The following is a 23,147-nucleotide window of genomic DNA, read 5'->3' as shown; positions in this document are numbered from 1 at the left end:
TCACTGCTCAATACTAGATGAAATATGTTTAAAAAAAGTGTAACATACATACTTATGGGAAATATATTGTGGTTCAACACAGCTTAAGACAATTGTGTGATTTGTGATATTGAGCTATATAAATACAATTGACTTTACCACTTCAGGGATCGTTTCCCTCATTATTTTTTCAAGCTGTAAAACTGCACCACAGTTATAGTTGCCCTTTGCACGAAAGCCACTTTAACTGATATAACTGGAGGTGTGACGTTTGACCCGGTCACCTGTCTAACGGGTGTGAGCCGGGGAGAACCCGCGTTAACTCGCAGCGAGCGCGGTTGCCCCTCACTGACGTCATCACTTGACGTGAGACTGACACAGCAGCAGCAGCAGCAGCCGACATGTCTCGTTCCGTCGCCCGTCTCTTCGGAGTGGTTTCTCGGCACGCGACGCCCAGATCCGCGGTGTTTCCGAGGAGGATCCCGGGATTCGTTCGTCCTGTATCCACAGCTCAAGGTACCGGGGGGACGTTTGGGTTCTTTAACATCCTATCTGGTGTTTCGATCTGCAAGCTCCCGCAGGTGCACCATGCTGCAGTTCTCTCACAGAGCACTGAGATTAGGAAAACGCACAGCTACTGGTTGAAGTACTACAAAGAGAGGAGTGAGGTTGTAGGGGTTAATAGTATTTGTGTTGATTGGGGGGGATTTTTCTCTTCTACTATTTCTCGTCATTTTCATTTATTTTTAGGAGTGAGGATTGAGTGAACTGTGAATACTAATTTGTTCAGAAATGTCTGAGCAGTGCAGTTAATTGTTTCAAAGTTGTGTAAAAACAAACATTTTCTCAGTTTGCCATATTATGTTTAAGGTTATGTGGTATAATGTTGCTGATTGTATTTTGAAAAAGGTTCAGGAAGTCCTGCTAATGGGTTTAATTGTTTTATGGTTGATTTATATCTACGCATACATGGGCTATACTCGATTGATCAGGATGTCCTTCTATTCTCAATATGCATTTCAAAACTTCGCCTTGACTTCTTCATTGTTACCTCTGCTCCCTGCAGGCCTGCAGTCTCTCACCCGTTACAACGAGACGACAGACTGGCAAAAGAAACTGACCCCAGAACAGTATGTAGTCACCAGAGAGCGAGGGACTGAGGTGGTGAGTACCACTAAAAGCACACCAGGCCAGTTTGTCTCAAACTACCATTATCTCTGTCTATACCAGAAAAAAACATACATTTTATGATATACATCAGCACAGTTCCAGTTGAACTTTGCTCTTCACTGTATTGTTAACCTGTATCAGGTTCAACCTGCACAGTAACAAACTTGGTGTTTTATGAATTCTAAGCTCTCAGCTCAGCATGCAATAATACAAATAAGGACAAGTTACTGTTGTATTTACAAAGAGATTGTCATTAAAAAGACAAAGCAAACAACATTTAACTTAGTTATGTGTACATGCTCCTAACTGTGTGTGTGCGTGTGTGTGTGTGCGTGTGTTCTCAGCCCTTTAGTGGGATCTATCTTCACCATTCTGAAGTTGGGATGTACCACTGTGTCTGCTGTGAGGCTCCACTTTTCAGGTAAGAAAAATGTCTCCTCAAGTACATATTTTCTATTCATGACATATTGATATTCCTGTTTGATATGAGTCTATTCACTGCCAGGAATGCTACTTCATTTCATTCTACTTTGCAATGTCAATAAAGGAATTATATGCAATGCTACTGTATGATTTATTCTTTTGTATTCTGACAGCCGTGAGATCATTTTAGTGTTTGTTGTTCATATAGAAATGTGTTTGCTGATGCTCAATGAGGAACTGTTCCTTCCTGTCTTGAAAGTTCAGAGGCAAAGTATGACTCGGGGACAGGCTGGCCTGCATTCAAAGAGGCTCATGGGACATGGGAGAGAGACGAAAGCCACGCCTCCATTATTCGTCGGCCTGACAACAGCCTGGGTAGTGCTGGGACTGAGGTTCTTTGTAAAAATGTGAGATTCATTTTCTGATCTATGAAGTTTTAATTTGGTGGTATAGTTGCTCATATAGCCTTGTGTGCAGTTGTTTTTAATACAAAGGTATAGTTAGAACTGTTTATGAATGTCATTATTACTTAGCATTCAGAGTTTCTTTGCCATTGTATTCAAATACAAGACCTATATTTGTATTTTAGGTTAGTGTATGACTTTCATGTGTTTCTGTCTGTTGCAGTGTGATTCCCACCTCGGTCACGCGTTTGATGATGGGCCAGACCCGACTGGTCAGCGGTTCTGTATCAACAGCCTGTCCCTCACGTTCAAACCCAGAGAAAACAGCAAACCTGACAAGGATGAGCAGGAGTAACACCTGAAAACACAATTCTGTATTTCAAACAAGTCCATTTAGGAGGCAAAATAAAGAACCACCTAAATGCCATTTCATGGTTTTGACCTAAACATGTTTGCAAGTGAGAAGCTTTCTATGGAAAAAGATGTGTTTTTAGTTGAATTTCCAACATCCTGGTGTTTATTAAACTAGTAAAGAATTATGCTCAGTCTTGTTATAAAAAGTGGATGTCAGTATGCACTGGAGGGAAGTCTCCATACAACATTTACATTATTCACACAAACTCAAACTGCGGACCATCAACTCCTTTAATTGAGATACTTCCCCAAACTTTTTTCATTGTTCACTAAGTTTTGTTGAGTTGGCAATTTTGATTTAAAACTGAATTTATGAACGTCTTAATTTCTTTATGTCAGAAACGGTTTATTACCAGGTATGTTAGAAAATACAACAAATTTGACTTGGTCATTGGTGCATAACAATGAACAGCGCAATATTATAAACACAATACAAAATAAGAATGTAAATTTATAATAAAGTATGGTAAACAAATAAACAAATATGTGAGACTGAGTTAAAATGTTTATGTTATGTATTTTATTTGGCATCTGTGTAAATGTATGAAAAATATTGTCCTGAGGCTGTGAGAGTCAGTGGGTCCGAGGCCTTGAGGATGAGGTCGACTGCAGTCGGTTTTGCTCCTGGCGTGAGGTTTTGCTCCTGATTAATTGTCCAGAGTGGGAGAAGTCGGCCACAATCTCACCTGCTTGCCTCAGAGCAGAGTTTTGGTGGACGGTCGAGCATCTCAGCGCCTTCCTTAACCTGTATTTGGACTCTTTAAACCTGACCTGGCGCCCAGTCCTGAATGCCTCTTTCTTTTGCATTCATAGCTGTGGATCAGGATTTGTCGTCATTTCTGATTACCCAGGTGCCCATTAGCTGTCTCCACAGAAGCTAACGCGTGACCCAACAGCCTCTGTGTACACATCAAGACTGTTGGTAGCATTCCAGAAAACGTCAAGTCTGTACAGTCCAAGCTCGCTGAAAGATCCTCCACAGCCTCACTGGTCCACTGCTTTAACCCCAGTGTGATGGCCCCGCAGACTGTGCAGTAACAGAGATCTAAAAGTGTTCTCCTCTCTGGGGGAGCATTTAAGAAACAGTATGTGTTGGGGGAGTGCATGGCTGAGATTAGCTTTTGTTAAAGTCACCAAGAACAACAACTAAAGTGTCCTGGTTTGTCCGCTCTCCACACAGTATCTGGTCGGCGATCGTGCGCTTTGCCTTCTGCACGTTGGCCTGCGGTGGAATGTAAACTCCGACCAGCATGAATGAAGTGAAGAAGGGTTTTTTTCAGTTTCCAAATCAGGAGAATCACTGCCACTTGGTTGGTATAAACAGATTACTCCACCTTTGATTTGCCAGAGGGCAACAGCTGGAAGCCTACTGGCTCGGGCATAGGGTCTGTTATCATTCCACACACTCATGTCTCTGTGACGCACAAAACGGAGGGTGAAGGAAAGTCTCTGTTTTTCCTCCACGTTCCCCATGTTTAAAAAATGTCAAAGTACAGTGGACCTGAATAAATAAGACATCTTTGTTTGTAGAGATTGCAAAACCCAGGAAGTTTTACCACATATCCCTTTGTGTGTTTTTCAGTCTGCGGCCACATTTACAGAATAAATAGTTTTGTATGAATAAGGAATCATGTATACTTGAATGGTAAATTGTCAATACATGCACATTTTGTTTATTCTCTGAATATAGGGTTATGACATAGAGGCAATTAGATTTAAAGTCAGTATTTAATAAGAATGTATTGCTGCCCCCTTCAGATGAACACACTGTATGACCTCATCTCGTTAATATTTGACTAAACGGACCATCCTCTATTTCACATTGTTTGTGCCCCACTCTCTGTCTGTATATGCATTTATTCTTTGTGTTTTTGGAGCTTGAGTAAAGCAGATTAGGAATAGTTGACTACAGACAGAGACAGAAATACCAACACAAAAAGTTAGAATACAGGAACCTGAGAAATCCTACAGGAGGAGAGGACTGATTCTTGAGCGTATCATTGTTAGTGCTGGGATGGCTGGACTATGGCATTGCATGTTGCCAGTGATGGGGCTGATGTGTGTGTGTCTGTGGGGTTCTACTGAGGCTAAGAGTCGACCACGACTCCAAAGACGACCTACCATGAAGCCAAAAGTCGATCCCATTGACATGATCCCACCTGCACAGAGCATAGACATACAACAGGTAAACACTGGAGGAAGCGGTGGAGTCTGTACATATACTATTGCCTGTAATAATTGTTTGTGTGTTAAGTGCTCTTTTCACCTCTTGTTTGTGATTGATGCCTCTTAATCAAGCTACAGAACTAGATAGGTAGGGAGTCCAGATTGCAGGTATGGATGGTCAAGAAGTGACCATTTGTAACTTCCATTCTAACTTTAATCGTGACAAGACTAGAAAAAGATTCTTGAAAAAGCGGCTCTCTTATTTTGATGAATGCTTCTTTAAAACACTGCTTCCAGGTAGAGAAGTGCTGCCACAGGCTCATAGCGGAGCAGTTCACAGTGCCTTCTGACCTTTGCACACTGACAGTGCGATTATGTTTCTCACTTGCTTGTCACATCATGTCCCAATAACACAAACAAAACCTTTTGCTCAATAAATCAGTCGAAACAGAATGACCTCAACTGAATAGTGAACATAACAAATATCATTGCTTTGAGGAAAACTATGCGTGCACTTTGGAGCTTGTTTCATAAAGTATGTTTTAGAGCCTCAAACTGGTTGATACTCATTCATGGATCGAGTGTGTGCTGGCATGGTCGTCATGCGTATGCAGTTGTGTCAATATTGGGTTTTAGGCAATAGTGGGGAAGATAATAGCACAGTATATTTGAAGCAGATGTATTTCTTAGTAAAGAGTTATATAATATTAAATTGGATTCCATGTAAATCTGTTGAAATAGGGAAACTTCTTGGTAGACGGGGTTTTCAGGGTGAGGGGGAAAAAAAACTACTTACAAATTGCAAATATTGTTTCCAAGGCTGAACATCTTGCTTTTCCCTCTGTCTGTTCTGATCCTGCTTGCCTGTGTTGCAGATGACAGGAACATGGTACCTGCTGATAACTGCCTCCAAATGCTCCTACCTGATGACTCACGGCACCAAGGTGGAGCCCACAGTCATGACCCTCACGCATTCCCCGGACCAAACACTATCTGTTAGCACCAAAACACGACGGTAAGCAGCAGCATGTGCATACTGAGCATGTAGCTCACAGGCACTCTTCAGTACCTGCAGTTTATCTGCAGAGGGGGAAAGCGCGCCACAAATCCCTCTACTTTCTCTTCTTCAAGTCTCAACCACATGCTTTTGATTAGAGTTGTGCGTCCTCGAAAAACAGGAAGGAGGCAAACAGGAAAATCCATCAGGAAAACTTTTAGATCATCCTGACCTGGCGCTTGCAGAAAGACAGAATGCACAATACACAATATTAATATAGTGTGTATTGTTGTTTTTGTTGGACATTCTTTTATATCTTTGTGGTGATTTGAGCTTGTAAATCCTATTTGGCCCACGCAGAGGAAAACCATGGTCTATTTTGTCACGCAACAGTTTACAAATATAAGCTTGGCCTGAGGCTGAGAAACATGGTTGGATTAGGAATGGTGTGGTTCGGTTACAACATTAAATGTGTTTCACAATCTAGAAAATTGTGAACACACAGTTTCAAGAAGACAGATCTACTTGAGAGGAAGATAAATGTATCCCTCTGTTCTGTTTTAGATGAAACAATAGCATTCTATAAAGGTTTCAATGGTTGTGAACCCGAATGCCAGTTTTTACCGACATGAAATCATGAAATGTCTCACCTGACAAACTCCTCTCTCTTCAGTAACCACCAGTGTTGGGAGATATTACAGGTCTACAATTTAACACCAACCCCGGGAAAGCTAAAACTTATAGGTCAGTGTCTCTCTTATTAAGCTTTATTGTTAAATGATGCAATGTAGCATCCCTTGGAAAATAGACTATGCTCTCTGTTTTTCCGCCCAATAGGAGCTCGTACCGATCTGGACATTGAGATAGTGATCGGCGAGATGGTCTACAACTCCTATGCGATCATGTACTACCAGAAACGGGGGAAGATCACCATGAAGCTGTATGGTGGGTTCCTCAGCCGCGTGGCTTTGGTTTGGTATTTAAGATCAGAAAGCCAGGTGGAGGTCCTAATCTTATTCTACTCTAAATTGAGAAAAATAACCTTAAGAATGCATTTGTAAAGTTGCAGTGTTTGTTTTTGTGTTCTGTGTGCAGGTCGGTCTGTAGACAATCTGTCCGAGCCTATGTTGACCAAGTTTGAACAGCTTGCTGAAAAACAGGGTTTGGGACTGGCATACCTCTTCCCCTTCCCCACCTACAGTATGTCCGTGTCCACCTGAACAATACAATTAGATAAACTATATTGGCAAATGCAATATTTAATGTAAATGGATTGAAATCTCGCTTGAAAAGATCTCCATTGCATTACTGACTGATATAAAGGATTAGGATGTAGTCACACACCTGCCTACTCAGCTGCCTTTAAATAATTCTTTATACTGTTTTTTTCTAGGTCACTGTGGTGCTGTGGACCAGCACCATGTAATCAGTAAGTGTATTGTGTAATAAAGTAAGAGATGACTATAATTATTTGATATGATGGTAAAGTGTGGACAGAGGTGACTGTCACATTAAATGGTTTCCAGTTCTAGATGTATAGTATATAAGGTATTTTCACAGGACACTGCAGTACATTCACAATTGTGTCCATGCTGTGGAGCGCTCCAGACTTCTCCCCTCTCGTCAACCTATTCAGTATGAGAGCGATTACAGTACAGTAACTGCATCTGAATAAAGTAATATATATATATTATTATGATAAGGTAATGGAATATGATAATGATGATAAGAAATATTGTGCGGCTATTGATAAGATATATTGTGAATGGACTACCTATTAGATTGCTTACATTTATTGCTTTCTAGATGTTGTAAAAGCTATTTGGAGGTAAATAATATCTGCAATATTAAATGCAGTTTTCCAGGAGTATGAGTGAGGCTAAAGAATTCATAAAAATCCAGCCAGCATGGATTTTTCTCTCTTTCTTTCAATGGAATGTTATAATTTCCTAGTGCCTCAATAAAATGAGCAAGGGAGAGAGAGAGAGAGAGAGAGAGAGAGAGAGAGAGAGAGAGAGAGAGAGAGAGAGAGAGAGAGAGAGTAGCTTAGAGGAAACCAATGACCCACTGGAGACCTTGCCTAACACTTTTCACGTCCGCTCCTGCAGGCTGTGTTTGGTTCACTTCAGTTCAGTTATTTAAACTTCGTCAACCACATGTTATTCAATCGCCAATCCCTGATTAAAACAGCAGCACAGCTTCTCTGTAATTTAAGCTGTCACTCTTTGTTATACAGACTGTGTCCCCACATGCTGAGGAGGCAGAGCCGGGCTCCAGACGGATCCAGCCCTGCAGTGTTGCAAAGGTCACAAGCGAATATCTAAGGAGCATTTCGAAAGTTTAATGTCAGCCAAAAAGGTTTTGACAAAAGACTGCAATACAATATTATAAACCATGAAATGTTACAACTTACAGCTGAATAAAACAAAATGAAGCAAACTCCCCAAAAGTGTTTTATTGAATGTTTTCAGTTCAAACCCCACAATGAGCCATCTCTGATCTGGCACCAGCTGACTCTGGGATGAGAGGCCATTCTCCTGGGCTACAGCCCCTCTTCTTGTGCAGAGATTTGACTTTCAGAGTGACTTTTCAGATTTGACTTTCAGAGTTAATGAAGCCCAGCTGTGGAGCCTGAAAAGGGTTGAGAGAGTTTGGTTACAAAACTAGGTTACCAAATGGGCTTCTTAGCTCCACCCAGCACCTTTGTGTCTGTTTCATAAGCAGCTGATTGCAAGTTTGTGCTTGTCGTCGCAAAAAGGACCTCTGATGAGTGAATCAATACATTTTTGCAAGTGAAGAATTCAAAGCCTATGAACAGTGATGGATTTAGGAGATAAGATGTGTCACATAAAGCAGAGGTTTATGCAACATTTCATCCAACCCTTTTCCTCACTCCGATGTTACAAAACTTAAACGACTCGTGTTTCAAACGTTTTATGAAACGATCAATGCTCAAAATGAAGCGCAAAAAACAATCACATCTCCATAAGCAACAGCGCTTTTTATGAACATGTTTTCAATGTGAAGTTTTCACATATCAACGCCTCAACGCAGCTGTCGATATAATTTGCTGCAAAATAATTCCTTTGGTTGCCATTGGTTTGTTATATAATGTTTTGTTTCTTAATTTAGGTGACGTTTGTTTCTCATTGAGATTATGTGAGCCCCAAGGACGCTTAAGTTTAAGAAATGTGACTCCAATTTGTTATTTCTGGTTGTGTATGTGGTGTTTTTTTTTTTTTAGCTTTTGTGTACCATATGGCTAAGAAATGTATTTGTGATGGAGGAGGAAGAAAAAGGAAGGGCGTTAAAAGAACCCCATTATGTACCCACTCTCCCTTTTCTTCCCCTCTTACCTCCCCCTCCTCCATCCACACGTGCCAGTTGTGTAACGGTAGTGATTTGCATGCCAGTGAATGGAGGCTAAAGAGTTTTGGAAATCCAAAAGCTAGCAGCAGGACGGGGGAGGAGACAGAAAGAGGAGGGGATGGGGAGCAGGACTGCAGGATATAAGGAGCCTCCACTTCCCTTCTAATCCTCAACCCTCTCTGATACTCCACTCATCGCTGCAGAAGCACCGAACACAAAGGAGAAGCCATGAGGAACACACTGCTGAGGATGCTGGGTGCGCTGATGTGTCTGCTGGCTTCCGGCGCCGCAGTCACGCCTGTTCAAGACTTTGACCTGGAGAAGGTAAGAAAGAGGCACAAGTATTGCTACTCAGCAAAGTGAGGAAGAGGTATTAGCATCTGATTGGTTCGTGTGTTTCATGTCATGACTTATTGGGACAGACTGCACTTAAAGTAGTTTATATAGAACAAGGTGTTGTGTAATACATGTGCTGCAGTTTAGATAACCTCAAGTACAATGCTTTGATTGAAGAACCTCTATCGCCCTTCATTACCCCCATTACTGTTTTTGTTGGCAGATGGCAGGCAAGTGGTACATTGTTGGCATTGCCACCAATGCCCAGTGGTTTGTGAACCACAAGGCAGGGATGAAGGTAGGCACGACCATGATAGTGCCAACTGAAGGAGACATGGACCTCTCCTATGCCAACCTGAAGTAAGTGATTATATAACTGTACCTTTGACTTAAAACATCTTAATGATTGTAGAAGACTAAGTAAATTACCCTCATTTAGTGATGATGGTACCTGCTGGAGAATGACTCACCTCGCTAAGAAAACCGACACTCCTGGGCGCTTCACCTTCCACAGCCAGCGTGAGTAGAGAGCACACACAGAGACACACAAGGGACACAAACATCCAGCAGCATGACCTGTATATTTCTGCTTTTTTATCAGTTTGGAACAATGACAACGATATGCAAATTGTCGATGTGGTGTACGATGACTACGCTCTGGTCCACACTATCAAGACTAAGGAAGGCGTCTCTGAGATCATGAACAAGCTTTACAGTAAGTCTGGATCAGTCACACCCCAAGGAAAGGCAAATATGTTGAACTTGTGTATTCAGGAATTGGTTGAGGTTTGATACAACTCATTCTGTGTTTGCAGGCCGCTCTCCTGAGGCCAGGGCTGACCTGCAGCTGAAGTTTTCCCAGCTCTCCCTGGAGACTGGCGTCCTCGCTGACAACATCATCAACTTGCCTCAGAATAGTATGTAATGAACACTCATGAACTGCACACATACGTAATGCATTTGAACTGTTTCTGGAAACGCCTTTGCTCACTGGCCTCCTCATATGTGTTGTTGCAGGTGAGTGTCCCAGTGCCTGAAGAGTCCCCAGCTACTCTCCATCTTTCATCTCTTGCTGTAGGAAGTCCCAGGATTTGCTGCTCACTGTGATAGTTGCATTATCTCAAAGTTACATCTTTGACAATAAAACTTCTGCATTTTCCTAATATCCCTGCTGCTGCATACCAAAGACTAAACCTCAAAGTAGTTCAAGCCTCATTACTTTCAACTCACGCGTTAACTGTGGCATCAGAGTGGAACCAAAAAGGGCTGATGTTGAAACAAAGGGAAGGGTTGAAACAATATAAGGCATTTTGTACTGTTTTGTGTTTTTCTGATATAAATTCAAAACCAATAAAACCAACGAATGAATCTTTCAGTGTTCAGCCTGGTTCTTTGTTGTTGTTGGCAGAAATAATAACTCAAGTCTGTGAGCTTGTGAAAGTTCAGGTCAAGGAATGAATGTGACATACTGCCCCGTATGGGCTGCTAAACAGGCACAAGATTAGAATCGGAGAAAAAGGACACGACAGTGAGTATCATGAAGTTAGAGGATTAGTCATGCACATAAGGCTTTGCAAAATACACTGGCTCAGATAAGAATGTCTTGGGTAAACACAGATGTTATTAGACATAACTGATCTTGTATAATCCCAGAGTAATGTTACAGGATTATCAGCTTTTACACTTAAAATCTACAGACTCTCACCATAATAACAAAAACAATGTCAGAGGTCTGAAAGTGTCTTGGCTCTACTGTTTAAAGGAAAGAAACTATTTGAGTACATTTAAATGAAAATACATAATGGAATACAGTTAATCATAGTGTATGACTACACTGTGTTACCCAGAAATGAGCCGGTTGGACCTATATGTCTTACGGAGAAACGTTAGCCTTCTTCTGCACACACGTGAACCAAAGAAGAAGTGAGATAGCCAGACCTCTGTTGCCCTGGAATGCCTCAGGCGCCAGGTTCGATGTTGTGAGTCTGCCAAGGATTGCAATGTGAAAGGCAGCAGTTGAAAATCTGGAATTTAGCAGTGTTTGAAGTCTCATTGTCGACAAGCTTCACGCTCTGTTCAAAGATCCCCAGAGTCTCATGTGTGTGACTGACGAATGCTGCGGTTATCAACTAGCACATTGAGTTTACCGGAGCACGTCACAGCAGTTTAATCTCTGCAGCCGTCAGAGGAACATAAACACATGATGCTGGATGTCTGCACAGTTTGGTTTAGGTCAGCTTGGTTCAGCTTCATTTTTTATGCTTTTTTGCAGCTTTTTTTTTTTAATAAACATTCGTACTTATTTCTACTAATTTCATACAGCCTAGCCTTTAAACATATGCCATGTGATTGTTCCTAGTTTTGAGATTAACACTGTCTTTTCTTTCTCCTTTAATGTACTGAGGTGGTACCCGCTGATCTGGTTGTGATCTGCTGTGTTTACTTACTCTTCAGGGATAAGTAAAGTATTGCTTTTCATTGAATGCTATTTTTCTCAAATCATGTCTGAAATAAGCTGCACCATATGACCATACGGGGGCAGCATATGACCACTCTCACACAGACCAGCTATTAAACATGTCATTTCTCCCTGCACATGATACATAGAGCAAGGGCTGACATTGAGTCCAGTGAACTAAACCTGCATTGTAAAGGGATTTATTCAACACCATGTGTAATTGTGATCAATTCCATCTGTCTGTCTTTCTCTCTCTCACCCAACCCTTGGTAATTATTTCATGGCTAAAGGTCCAACATGTTCCAGGAATGTCTTGTTTAATGTCGGCTTCATAATGCTTTCTGAAGATATCTATATGTCAACATGAAAGTGATGCAGAGAAAACAACATGATATTAAAGATCAAACACTCTTTAATGAACTCAATAGAACTGAAAGTAAAACATATGGGTTATGTCTGTTGGAGCTGATAATCCATTATCATCATTATCTTCAAACCACATATCAAGGGCATGTGTGTGTGTATTTATGTATAGTCTGAGTAATATAATTATTAAGAAAAAGGAAAGTAACGGTTTTGCTTCCATGGATGTGATGTGTGGACAGAGAAAGTCTTTGAGGCCGCGGTGGAAGGCAGGCTGAGTTCACCAGCTGTCCTAATGTCTCTGATGAAGTGATACACAGTTAGCACTCAACCACGAGGCGACGATGATGTACAACATCATTCATGTAACACGGCGCCATGGCAGCAACTTTAAACAGACAGACACAGAGAAACCAAGTTCACAACGAAATAACAAAGTTGGCAGCTTGTTTCACCTGGAACACATTGTTCTGTAAATGCTATGGAACGGTAAATAAACACACGCGACGATGACAGGGGAAACAACATAGTGAGGAATATACATTGCACATCGTGTATGTTGCACCACAGTGGCACTGTTAGAGTGAAGCTCAATTCATTGTTGACAAAGCAGCAGCCTCCTCATTCTGAACTCGTTGCTCTTGTACTTGACCAACGACCTTGACTCATGCTCTGTCAAGTTTGCGTCACCGAGGGGAGGATGAAGCGTCTCGTGTAGTGTGTAGCGGGCAGCTCTCCTGCTGCAAAAGAACCCACGCAGTTTTATGCTCCGAAAAGTCAGACTTGTTTACAATTTGAGAGAAATCAGCAGGATTTCTGAAGGTCAAGCTTTAATTGAGCACAACTCCAATCAGGAAACATAAAGACACCCGAAACCTCTAATTATTAGGAATCCCAGCAGCAGCAGCACGCTATTCTAGTCAATTCAAGGCAGTACCTCGAAGGCACAACGGATTAAAAAGCCAATTATCATTTGAACCTTTTAGGTCTTGAACAAATATTATGTTTGAACGATGTTTTGTATTTTATGCTGCTTTGGCCTCTAAATGCATGAAGTTTAGCGCGTCAATAGAACTCATTGAGCATCAGGCAAGTTGTTTCATCTCATCCATGTGACTGTCCCAAGTGATTTTTATGGCACTCCTTCTATCCAATTCAACAAGTATTATTCATCTGAGGTACTCATATACACGCAGATGCATGCACACACTGCAAACCCACATCATTCCAATGTAATTAAATTAATTCCTCAAATCAAAGTCTGACATTTAACGCAAAAAACTCTGAGCCAATCGGGTAACTGACGTAAGACTCAAAGTGTTTGGCAAAAAACAAACTGACTACTGGAGAAGTCTAAATGAATAAAGGCTCCCGGTTTGACCCGGTCACAATGAAAAGAAAGCTGCCATGCTGAGCTAGACCAACCATGGAGAGTCATGATTTCTCATCATGCTCTGAGAAACCCCTCTCTGCTCTTCCTCAGAAAGGAATGTCCCATACAATCGAATGTCATAAGATTTAAACATAAAACTCTATATTTAATACATAGATAATGTAATGGAGAGACATATGCTATTATTGTAATATAGATCTGACATTTCTCATTAGTATTTATGTACTGGACTCTAAATAAATCTTTCTTGAGAGAAAAAAACTAAAAACACAAAATATTATATTTACAAACTGAGTTTTGGCATCCATATTCAACTCTATATTACCACAATATAGTAAGTGGCATGTCACGCGACGGATATGAGCGCTGACAGACTGGTGCAACCACAGCCTGATAAGTAAAGAAAAAAAGGGTTTGGCATGTTGATTTGATCATTTTTGATATAAGATTTTTGTTAAAAAATAAAATCAAAATGCAACAGAGACTGGAATTAAATCTGTGCTATCACACGACCCAGTAAGTATAATTATTTGTCATATACAGTATTCAAAGGACTTCTGAAAACTCTCAAGCACAATACAAAGAAGGACAAGCCAGTTAGTTTATACATGTACAGTCTCTGAGAGCAGTGCTCTGCTGCACAACGGTCCCTCTTCTCTTTCTAATACTCTGAATATATAAAAAACAAAAACAAATAAACAAAAAATATTTCTGTACACGTCTCTCCCGCATCCCCGCCCGCTCTGGGAGATCATTGTCCGGCTAATTCTTCCTTTCCTCCATTTCTCTTGTGATTGGTCATTGAATTCAACCTCCTCTATCTCTGTGGCACGCGGTGGTCTGTCGCATCACGTTCCCTCTCAAAGTCTCGCCTTTGGCCGTTAGATGAACCACTCCTTCTTCGACTCGTCGATGGTTTCTGGGTTGTCGGTGCCGATGATGGCCGTGTCCGCCGATTCGCCGGTGGACTCCCCGCTGCTCTTGGCCTCGTTGGTGTGGTACGTGCCTTTGTGACGGAACATGTAGCGGATCAGGAACACCAGAGTACATAAGATGGTGAAGATCACAACCGCGATGATACCTGCAGAGGACAAAGCAATCAGTTGCATGATCAATCACTGAACTACTTGACCAACAGAGCAATGTGGAATATAGCGTATAGCGTATATATTATTTTTTATTTGAGCAAAACCTCCAAACATACTTTGGTTTGAACTTGTGAAATGTAAAGATTAGTCAAATATGATTGTAAACTGAGTATTTTTTTGGTTTTAGACTGATAAAACCATGAATTTGGCATCCGAGGCTCAGGTAAAAAAAAAAAAGACTGCTTTCACAAATGACATTCTTTACCTCCAATGATAGCCGAGTCCCTGTTGACTCCATCAGGAATCACTCTCTCCTCATTGAAGGGGAACTCTGCATCTGAGCACAGCAAGAAGAAAGAACAATTCTAACACACTTAAAGAGACTAAAATAAATAAATTCATTGTAGCAATATCACTAACTTGAAAAGCTTCGCTAGACCAATTTGTGGGCATGAAAATACCAAACAGATGGTGGAAGTACATTTTAAGGTCAAACAAATACTAACATGTCACAGTCCTTTGGTCTTTTTCAGCAGTAAAATAAATCACATGTAATAATATCATGCATAATTTGTCTATTTATAACAACAACTTTTTAGCTTTTCAACCCTGAAGCAAAATGCAGTGTTCAGTTTCTACTGTTGTGGCTCCAGCATCACTGCATAGATAGTTACATACATCAGACCGTCAAAAGGATGAATACACCAGTGCTAAGCACCGTTACGGGATGACACGAACAGTTTATTGAATGCACTGTTGTTTCATGTAATTTATTAAAGATCCATGACGGAGAGAGGTTAATAACAGCTGCTGCTTTTGCCTTTCTGCTAAAATTCTGTCAGTAACAATTATCTAATTGCTGTGATTCTCCCTGAATGGATAGAAGTGCAGTGCAAACAAGTAGAGGAGGGTGGAGATGGTGGGTGATGAGAGGAAGAAGTAAAATGAGACTGAATATATTGTTGAGATCTACAATAAAAATGTCTTTAATTTGTCCATTTAGGAACACGCACAAACATGTGTAAAGGCATGAACAGAGCTGCAGACGTCTATAATCAAGCCTTATTGCACACAGCAACCTGTGTGTACACTCACACAATCAGCTTCACCCAGCAATGAGCTGTCAGCTATTTCTGCTGCTGACTGCATCGTTCTCCAGGGAAGTAAAGCGCATGAGTAAGACGGAGAAGAGGAGGCTGAGGTGGGAAAAGAGGTAAAAAACGGCAAGCAGCAGAGAGGAGGAGAGCAACCACGCTCATTATAGTCCGGCAGCTGCACGCATGTGTTTGCTAATAATGTCAGGAATTGATTGTTTCTGAAAAGATGACAGACAGTGGAGGAGAGGCGAGCAGAGAGAACCAATAATATTACAATATGAAAAGGAAGAACAGAAGTGAGAAGGAGCTGGAAAAAGAAAAGAACTTTTTTTTTTAAATCAATGAGAATACAGACAATGTTCACGTCGGAGCGAGGGATGGCTGGATGAATAATGGATAAGAACTATCTATATACATTGTGAAGATATACAAACACCAATTCTTTCTGGATAAGGATGGCGGAGAGCAGACTGTAAGTTTAAACCTGGAGTCCAGATCAAAGGAATGGATCCATCTCAGATATCTCAACGTTCCCAAAGGCACAGTTGGCACCAAGCCAGAGGAATACGGACGCATCCACATTATTGACACTCTGAAATACTAAACACTGATGTGGAAAGCAACCTTACACACAAGTGCTGAGGTTGGTGTGTCTGCATGTATGGATGTGTGTACATGTCCAAGTCAGAGGTACAATTGGAGACATCTTCACGTGTTTGGTGTGATCCTCACCTGTGTTGTCCAGATGCCAGGGATCTGTCGCAGCAGACATTGGTGGGATGGTGAGAGGTGAAGACCCACAGTTGGACTCCACCAGTTTGCCCTGGTAAGACACCGGCGAGGAGGCGGCAGGTTGTCTGTCTGGCTGACCGGCTGACGGCGTGGCCTGGGCGACGGTTCTCAGTGCTGACTTGAGGGGGGCGACGCCGTTGAACTGTACCCGCGAAAAACACCCGATGAAGCCTGGAGTGTTGTAATGGTCGATGAGGACAGGGTCTATGGGTCCAGTTTCTGTACAGAGACACAATGTGATGTTAACTTATGTGGGACCATGACCATACATTTGATAGATAATACAATGGGGGCAGAGAGACGGATAGAGAGAGAGAGAGAGAGAGAGAGAGAGAGAGAGAGAGAGAGAGAGAGAGAGAGAGAGAGAGAGAGAGAGAGAGAGAGAGAGAGCAAAGAGAGAGAGAGCAAAGAGAAACAAAGGATCTCAAGCACAGCCACTTTTAAAGAGAACGCATCAGCACTGATTTTTTCAAAACATATACATTTACGCAAATAAGAAGGGAAGAGAGTGAGGATAGAAGAAGAGGAGGAGGAGGAGAATGAGGAGGGGGAGGAAGAGGAACATACAGACATTCACCTCTATTGCTAAATTAAGAGGCTCTTACTGTCTGTCTCTCTGTCTCTAAATGCATTCTCCTATTCTGTCTTGGGGGCAAAAGATGTGGATACATATAAGATATGTATCTTAAGCAGAAAGCATCAGTGCCAGTTCCAGTCTTCATGGCACACAGAGGAAAACAAGATTAGCCTTTAAACATGGCATTTAGACGGTATGACGGTATTGTTGTGGCGTTCAAGGCAAATTCATAAGTGCCTTTTTTAAATGCAGCAATCTGTCTGTGCCACAGTCTGTTTCTCTCTGTCTCTCCCTTGACTTTCATCTCTCTTTATTTTTCAAAGAAAAGGACTTCACACACTGACCAGCTGGCCCACTGAGCTCAGTCAAGCCAGTGCTTTATCCTTGTTCAATCTGCGGATTACACGGGCTGTTTGGAGGTTAAATAGGTTGCATATTCTCCAGTGTTGACCAACATTGGCTGAAAGGAATTGACTGGGGATTTGTTAGTTTACGCCGAGCGACTTCATATGAAGACATTGTTAAGACGGCATCATTCACTGCTTTTCTAGGCTCACATTAACGATCATATGATAATCTAAGATGCTTTTTCTATCTTTGCATAAATACATTGAGTCATTCTTGTTGGCTGTTCTCACACTCACTCTCTCTCTCTCTCTCTCTCTCTCTCTCTCTCTCTCTCTCTCTCTCTCTCTCTCTCTCTCTCTCACACACACATACACACACACACAAAATTATTAAAACAAATCTCTGTAACACCGTCACACACACAGTTCGGCCAGACGTAAAAACACACATCCTCAGACACGCTCCACACTCCAGCGCACAAACCTGGACTGATTTCAAAACAGCCAAACTGTCTTCAACACTTTTCGCAGAGCTGTAAAATGTCTCATCCTTCACAGGAACCCCGGCTGTGTGTGCAGACAGAGCTAAGTTATAGTGTTCACATGCACGACTGCTCTGCTGCTACACGACTGGGCCACACCCAGAGGGAACTGCTTCTTGGACAATCCTGCAGCACAATATGAACAAGGGATGACTAACAAGAGTACCTCTCTCTCTCTCTCTCTCTCTCTCTCTCTCTCTCTCTCTCTCTCTCTCTCTCTCTCTCTCTCTCTCTCTCTCTCTCTCTCTCTCTCGAATTGTGTCACGCCAATAAATTGGATTCTAAGTATCTGGATATGGCTTATAATGTCATTTTCTCCCTTTATTCCATTTTCTGTCTAATACAAGTGTGAGTATTGCTGTGTGTGTGTATGTGTGTGTGTGTGTGTGTGTGTGTGTGTGTGTGTGTGTGTGTGTGTGTGTGTGTGTGTGTGTGTGTGTGTGTGTTTGTACACTATTGATTGTGCTGCCAGGAATAGAGGAATAGAGCTCAGCATCTGAGTTTAATACATATTCATCATCTAACCATGTGTGTTGAAACAATCCTTTGATACAAGCTCTACAGTTTCATACAGTTCTTGTATTTGCTGCTAATGCTGCTAGTAGGTGACGTGTTCTCTGAACTGTGGCTCAGCATCTCCCGTCGGATATGCCGCCGGTTAGCCCTTCTCTGCAGGAACAGAGACAAACGTATATATATCGGCTATCAATCACTTCACACCTTGAAAACAGTGTGCATGGTGTGCACGTGAGAGTGCTTATGAATTTGATTCTGTATGCGTGGGTGTGCATTGTGCAGAATAGGTAGAGAGACAGACACACTTGGGAAAGAAGTGCCTTACAGTCAGCACAGTGAGCAGAATACTGATAAACACAGAATATGAATACAAGTCCTCTCTCTCCCGTATGCCTGAACATGTGTTGATCACTGCAGAGGCCTGGTGTGAATACTAATAGGCTCTCTGTTGGGAGTATAACAGGCTGCTTAACATACAATGCTGAAAGTAAATAGGTGAAAAGCTTCCCTTGTTTCAGATATTTTTCTTTGGTCAGTGGTTTCACGAGCAATTGGTCCCTAGAAAGAAGCATGTTTCCATTTTAAGTAATATAATGTTGCCCATAAACATCTCAAATTTAACATGACCTAGGGGCTGGGTTGTCACTGATAAGAAGCTTGGTTGGTTTTAATGGCATCTACCTCTTGCTAATGGATGAAGAGGTGGACACAACTACATGTCTATTACAATCCACCAATCCACTATTGTTCAGGTGTTGATTCAGCTTTTATGAAATATTATATGCACAGAAGAACATAAGTGAATAGCTATCTAACCTTTCAATGTTAAGTTCTTGCCAACAGACCTTTATACAGTAATTTCCCCATATGTTCGCCATACATTACAAATAATATCAACCGCCAAGCGCTGATCTTAAGGCTTGTATACTTTGCCTTTGTGTCTTCAACTGGGTTTTCCTGACTGATCAATAAAACAAGTACACACACTAATTATAATTAGAATAGAGCAGAAACTAATCCTTTTGGCTTCAGATGGAAATATTTAAATGTACCATGACATACGATTACAACTCGGTCCGATGACTGTGGTCACCAGCCATAATGGGACTCCTCACACATCCACCACAAAACACACACACACACACACACACACACACACACACACGCACACACACACACACACACACACACACACACACACACACACACACACACACACACACACACACACACACACGCACACACACACACAAACACAGCAACAAGGTCAGCATGTTGATCAGAGGATTGCACCTTCTGATTGTGTGTCAGTGACATCACATGAATGATTCAAAAGGTGAGGCAGCACATAAAGCTGTGACCACAGGGCTGGAGTGAGGACAATGGGTTGTGTTTTTTTTTGGGGGGGTGGGGGTGGCTGGACTAAATAAGAAGGGAGGATGGCAAAACCTGCCTGAGCAGAGAGGGAGGGTGTGTCTGCCTCTCCAAAAAAGGCAGACGGTGAAAGGAAAGGTGAGAGCCATGGGAGGAGGAGGAGGAGGAGGAGAGGAAAAGAGAGATAAGAGTGTCTCATGATGCGTGTCTGTATCTGGGTGAGTTTGTGAAAAAAATGGAGTGGGGAAGAAATGGGGGTGACAAGAAGGGTGCTCAAATGGAGGGGCAGGAGATCAAACACAGTTGCCATGGCTACAAATGGAAGCTGATGTAGAGGTGAGAGACGGAAAAAGAAGAGGAGGAGGGTGAAGGGGGTTAATGAAAGAATGAAGCGTTCCAGACACATCAAAGGTATATTAATGAGAATCCACCCACCACACCCTCAGTAAAACCAAAACTAATATTTAACATGCAGTAATGCACACACGCATGCACAAACATATGAACAGTCACAGCTAAGAGAGAGAGAGAGAGAGAGAGAGAGAGAGAGAGAGAGAGAGAGAGAGAGAGAGAGAGAGAGAGAGAGAGGGGATGATAGGAATTTGTAAAAAAAAATGTAAAAGCTGTAGAAATTAATCGATAAAAGAGAAATATACAATAAAAAATGAGTGACCTACAGTTGTGAAGAGATAAAATAGACGTCAATGCTCTTATATTATCTTCTAATCTATTTATGTAATGTAACTCATGTTTATACTTTTCTTTGTGTAAACATCTTTTATGCTTATATAGTTTGATAATAAAGCCAAAAGACCTACAAATTGTGCAGAGATTTTCTTCGTCCTCTATGAACTGTTTGAATGTCATTAAAATAAAATGGTGATGAACTGCAGTGAATACAGACATGTGAAGAGATCATGTGAGGGGTTTGTGGAGGTGGAGAGGAACAGATGAGAAGGGAGATAAGAGCTGAAGTAGAGTTATGTGTTAGTTTAAGATATGGAAAAAAAACACCTGCTGGTTGCAACGCCCAACTGAACACACAGATGCAAACACACAGGTGTATTCAATGCCACCTCTAGCTTCCTCCTCCACCAGGATGTCAGGTTGTACTGACGAGTATCACTGACATAACAGAGCCTTTCGGTGTCAAATTTGCCTGCAATCCAATTACATCAGGGGGTGGATTCCCTTTAAAATGAAAAAAACATCACACATTTGGCATAATGTCAATCTTCCGGGAAATCATGTTTAGCAGCAAATTGAATACACATTTAGAGTAACAGAAAGGATGAATTACTCAGAGCATGGCACACTTATGCATAAGATAGGAACACATCCAAATGAAGAGACACAGGTATAAACACGCACGCACACACACACACACACACACACACACACACACACACACACACACACACACACACACACACACACACACACAGAGCTGTAGTTACCTATCTGGACTGTGTGTTTGTACACAGTTTGTGAGGCAAAACCAGCTTCCTCTTCTCTTCTGGCGCTCGTTCCTCCTCAATGTGCTACGTGGATCTCTTGACACGGTAAAACATTGATGTCTCTCTCTCTCTCTGTCTGTCTGTCCCTCTCTCTCTCTCTCTCTCTCTCTCTGTCTCTCTCTCTCTCTGTCTCTCTCTCTCGCTCACTGCAGTGCAGTCCCACCCCCACTCCGACAGAGCAGCTGGAGAAAACCTGGATCCCGGAGCCATGCTGGCACGGATCAGGACTCACCAGTACAACTAGTGGTGATAGTCAGGGAGGATGATGTCATGCCACCCTCCCTCTCATACAAAGCAGTGACCACGCACAGGTACGTCCATCTCAAGGTAGAGGCACATTGAGATTACAGAGAATATGCAGCCTGGAGATAGGTCAGAGAGAAAACTACTCTGTGGTATCAACCTCATCTAACATCAGGGCTCATCAGCACTTTAATGACTCAGGACGTCTGGTGGCTCTGCCAAAAGGTCACAGCACAATGGCCTTGAAACACCAAGAGCACTTCCTGATGGCATGCTTTGGTTCAGAAGCGAGTAAAGTACAAACGAGTTGTACTTAATAAAGACTCAATGGATTCTACAATGTGCGAGCTGACTACTCAACAAAAAGTAAATCAACAACCCCATTAACAGCCCAATGAAATTATTTATTAATGTACTGATGTTTCATTCAAACGCTCTCATCGACTTGTAAAGTGACATCTGCTGATTAATAATTTAATTGAAGCGCTGTCCAGCTCATCTTAAAAAAAAGTAATTAGGTAAAATAGGAAAAACTGCAACTGTGGTCCTTTACTAACTATTTGCTGACCATCCACTTTATATATTTTATATTTAAATGTGTTTATACATCAAAACACACATGCACGCTATTTGGACAAACATCCATTGAGACAGAGTTGTGTGATAAGGCACAGAAAGGGACAAAAAAGGCAGTTAGTCACATTTTGTCCTGCTGAAAAGGGTTCTGATTCTCCTTGAGGGTCAATGTATGTTTTAAGTAAAAGAGAATGCCCATAGAATACATTCTGAATGAAGATAATAGCCATTATGTCTCGGAGTAGAGTAGATCTTAGAATAAAGCCACTACACCTGGGACTATCGGCAGGACTTAGGGCCTGTGTTAAATAATTGGCAGCGCCTACTGGCAGCAACGTGTTAAATAAGTGGTCAGAGTTAACGGAACAAGAGAGGCCAGCAGCATACAAAAATAAAATAAGAGACAAATCTGAATTTCGATTCGTGGCAATGAGGACCGTGTTGGGAGCGTGCCTGCTGCCCTGGGGTATGACTCATGTCCTCCGTCTATTCCACTGGGAAGGTGGCCGTGCTTCTCTGCGCCGATCCCTGTTTTTTTCAACAGACACGTGTTCGGGTGATTTTCTGTCCTATAGGGTGGACATTACCATTGCAGGGAGACTTTAAATAAAAAGAAGATCTTTTTCAATAAAAGAAGGGTACTTCAATTTGCCTTGTATTTTTGTATTTTAATATATTTTGGTGAGAAGTGTATTTTAACAGGTACATGATATTGGGGAAAATGTACCCGGCGTTAGTGATGGTGTTACTACTTTTAACGTTAGTGTGCAGGGTTAAAGACATGCCCACTTCCATCCTAACCCTGCTGTTAAGCACTGATGTATATTTACCTTCACACACAGCATAGACTTACAGTCTGCAGCCGCTACAGCAGCATGTGCTGAATCATCCCAGTGGTGCATGATCAATACCGCTTTAGTAAATTTACCCTTGGCGACAAACACAATAGCTCTCGTGACCCTGGATCTGACATATTCACTAAGACATCTACAACAAACAAAACACA

At 41.8% G+C, this 23,147-nt stretch overlaps 4 protein-coding genes across 5 annotated transcripts in view; 3 read left to right on the top strand and 1 right to left on the bottom strand.

The window, feature by feature from the left end:
• Positions 1 to 252: 252 nt before the first annotated feature.
• On the top strand, positions 253 to 2,515 carry msrb2 (methionine sulfoxide reductase B2). 2 transcript variants are annotated; one of them, XM_068582019.1, is made up of 5 exons: positions 253 to 495; positions 1,046 to 1,143; positions 1,494 to 1,570; positions 1,832 to 1,979; positions 2,200 to 2,515. In XM_068582019.1, exons 1-5 carry the CDS (start codon positions 381 to 383, stop codon positions 2,329 to 2,331), a joined length of 570 nt encoding a protein of 189 aa, XP_068438120.1. In that variant the 5' UTR covers positions 253 to 380; the 3' UTR covers positions 2,332 to 2,515. The 2 variants fall into 2 exon arrangements, with proteins under 2 accessions (XP_068438120.1, XP_068438119.1); XM_068582018.1 differs by having other exon boundaries at positions 253 to 1,143.
• Positions 2,516 to 4,404: 1,889 nt separating this feature from the next.
• c8g (complement component 8, gamma polypeptide) lies at positions 4,405 to 7,809 on the top strand. Its single transcript, XM_068582229.1, has 7 exons — positions 4,405 to 4,575; positions 5,432 to 5,571; positions 6,227 to 6,297; positions 6,391 to 6,498; positions 6,649 to 6,753; positions 6,947 to 6,982; positions 7,790 to 7,809. The coding sequence occupies exons 1-7, from the start codon at positions 4,405 to 4,407 to the stop codon at positions 7,807 to 7,809; spliced, it is 651 nt and encodes a 216-aa protein (XP_068438330.1).
• Positions 7,810 to 9,093: 1,284 nt separating this feature from the next.
• On the top strand, positions 9,094 to 10,626 carry LOC137788779 (lipocalin-like). The gene is made up of 6 exons (XM_068581861.1): positions 9,094 to 9,246; positions 9,482 to 9,618; positions 9,698 to 9,777; positions 9,860 to 9,973; positions 10,074 to 10,175; positions 10,276 to 10,626. Exons 1-6 carry the CDS (start codon positions 9,151 to 9,153, stop codon positions 10,293 to 10,295), a joined length of 549 nt encoding a protein of 182 aa, XP_068437962.1. The 5' UTR covers positions 9,094 to 9,150; the 3' UTR covers positions 10,296 to 10,626.
• Positions 10,627 to 12,110: 1,484 nt separating this feature from the next.
• Positions 12,111 to 23,147, bottom strand: part of cntnap2a (contactin associated protein 2a) — a 313,006-nt gene continuing 301,969 nt past the window's right edge. The window contains exons 24-26 of the mRNA XM_068581486.1: positions 16,390 to 16,668; positions 14,826 to 14,897; positions 12,111 to 14,553 (exon numbers count right to left, since the gene is read on the bottom strand). Of these exons, the coding sequence (XP_068437587.1) occupies positions 14,354 to 14,553; positions 14,826 to 14,897; positions 16,390 to 16,668 (551 nt within the window). The 3' untranslated portion in view covers positions 12,111 to 14,353. The remainder of the gene's footprint in view (positions 14,554 to 14,825; positions 14,898 to 16,389; positions 16,669 to 23,147) is intronic.

This window comes from Clinocottus analis, unplaced genomic scaffold (genome assembly GCF_023055335.1).
Source record: "Clinocottus analis isolate CAN_PGR_092001 unplaced genomic scaffold, fCliAna1.0.p SCAF_18, whole genome shotgun sequence".
NCBI lineage: Eukaryota > Metazoa > Chordata > Actinopteri > Perciformes > Cottidae > Clinocottus > Clinocottus analis.
This window is presented reverse-complemented; position numbering and strand designations above follow the sequence as displayed.

What these genes read in the sequence shown, in the direction of transcription:
- LOC137788779 (XM_068581861.1), top strand. Translation starts at nt 9,151, where the DNA reads ATGAGGAACACACTGCTGAGGATGCTGGGTGCGCTGATGTGTCTGCTG. An exon ending in CTCTCCTATGCCAACCTGAA is followed by an intron (nt 9,619 to 9,697) that starts GTAAGTGATTAT and finishes ACCCTCATTTAG; the next exon opens with TGATGATGGTACCTGCTGGA. An exon ending in CTTCACCTTCCACAGCCAGC is followed by an intron (nt 9,778 to 9,859) that starts GTGAGTAGAGAG and finishes CTTTTTTATCAG; the next exon opens with TTTGGAACAATGACAACGAT.
- c8g (XM_068582229.1), top strand. Translation starts at nt 4,405, where the DNA reads ATGGCTGGACTATGGCATTGCATGTTGCCAGTGATGGGGCTGATGTGT. An exon ending in AGAGCATAGACATACAACAG is followed by an intron (nt 4,576 to 5,431) that starts GTAAACACTGGA and finishes CCTGTGTTGCAG; the next exon opens with ATGACAGGAACATGGTACCT. An exon ending in GTTAGCACCAAAACACGACG is followed by an intron (nt 5,572 to 6,226) that starts GTAAGCAGCAGC and finishes CTCTCTCTTCAG; the next exon opens with TAACCACCAGTGTTGGGAGA.
- msrb2 (XM_068582018.1), top strand. Translation starts at nt 841, where the DNA reads ATGTTTAAGGTTATGTGGTATAATGTTGCTGATTGTATTTTGAAAAAG. An exon ending in GAGAGCGAGGGACTGAGGTG is followed by an intron (nt 1,144 to 1,493) that starts GTGAGTACCACT and finishes GTGTGTTCTCAG; the next exon opens with CCCTTTAGTGGGATCTATCT. An exon ending in TGTGAGGCTCCACTTTTCAG is followed by an intron (nt 1,571 to 1,831) that starts GTAAGAAAAATG and finishes CTGTCTTGAAAG; the next exon opens with TTCAGAGGCAAAGTATGACT.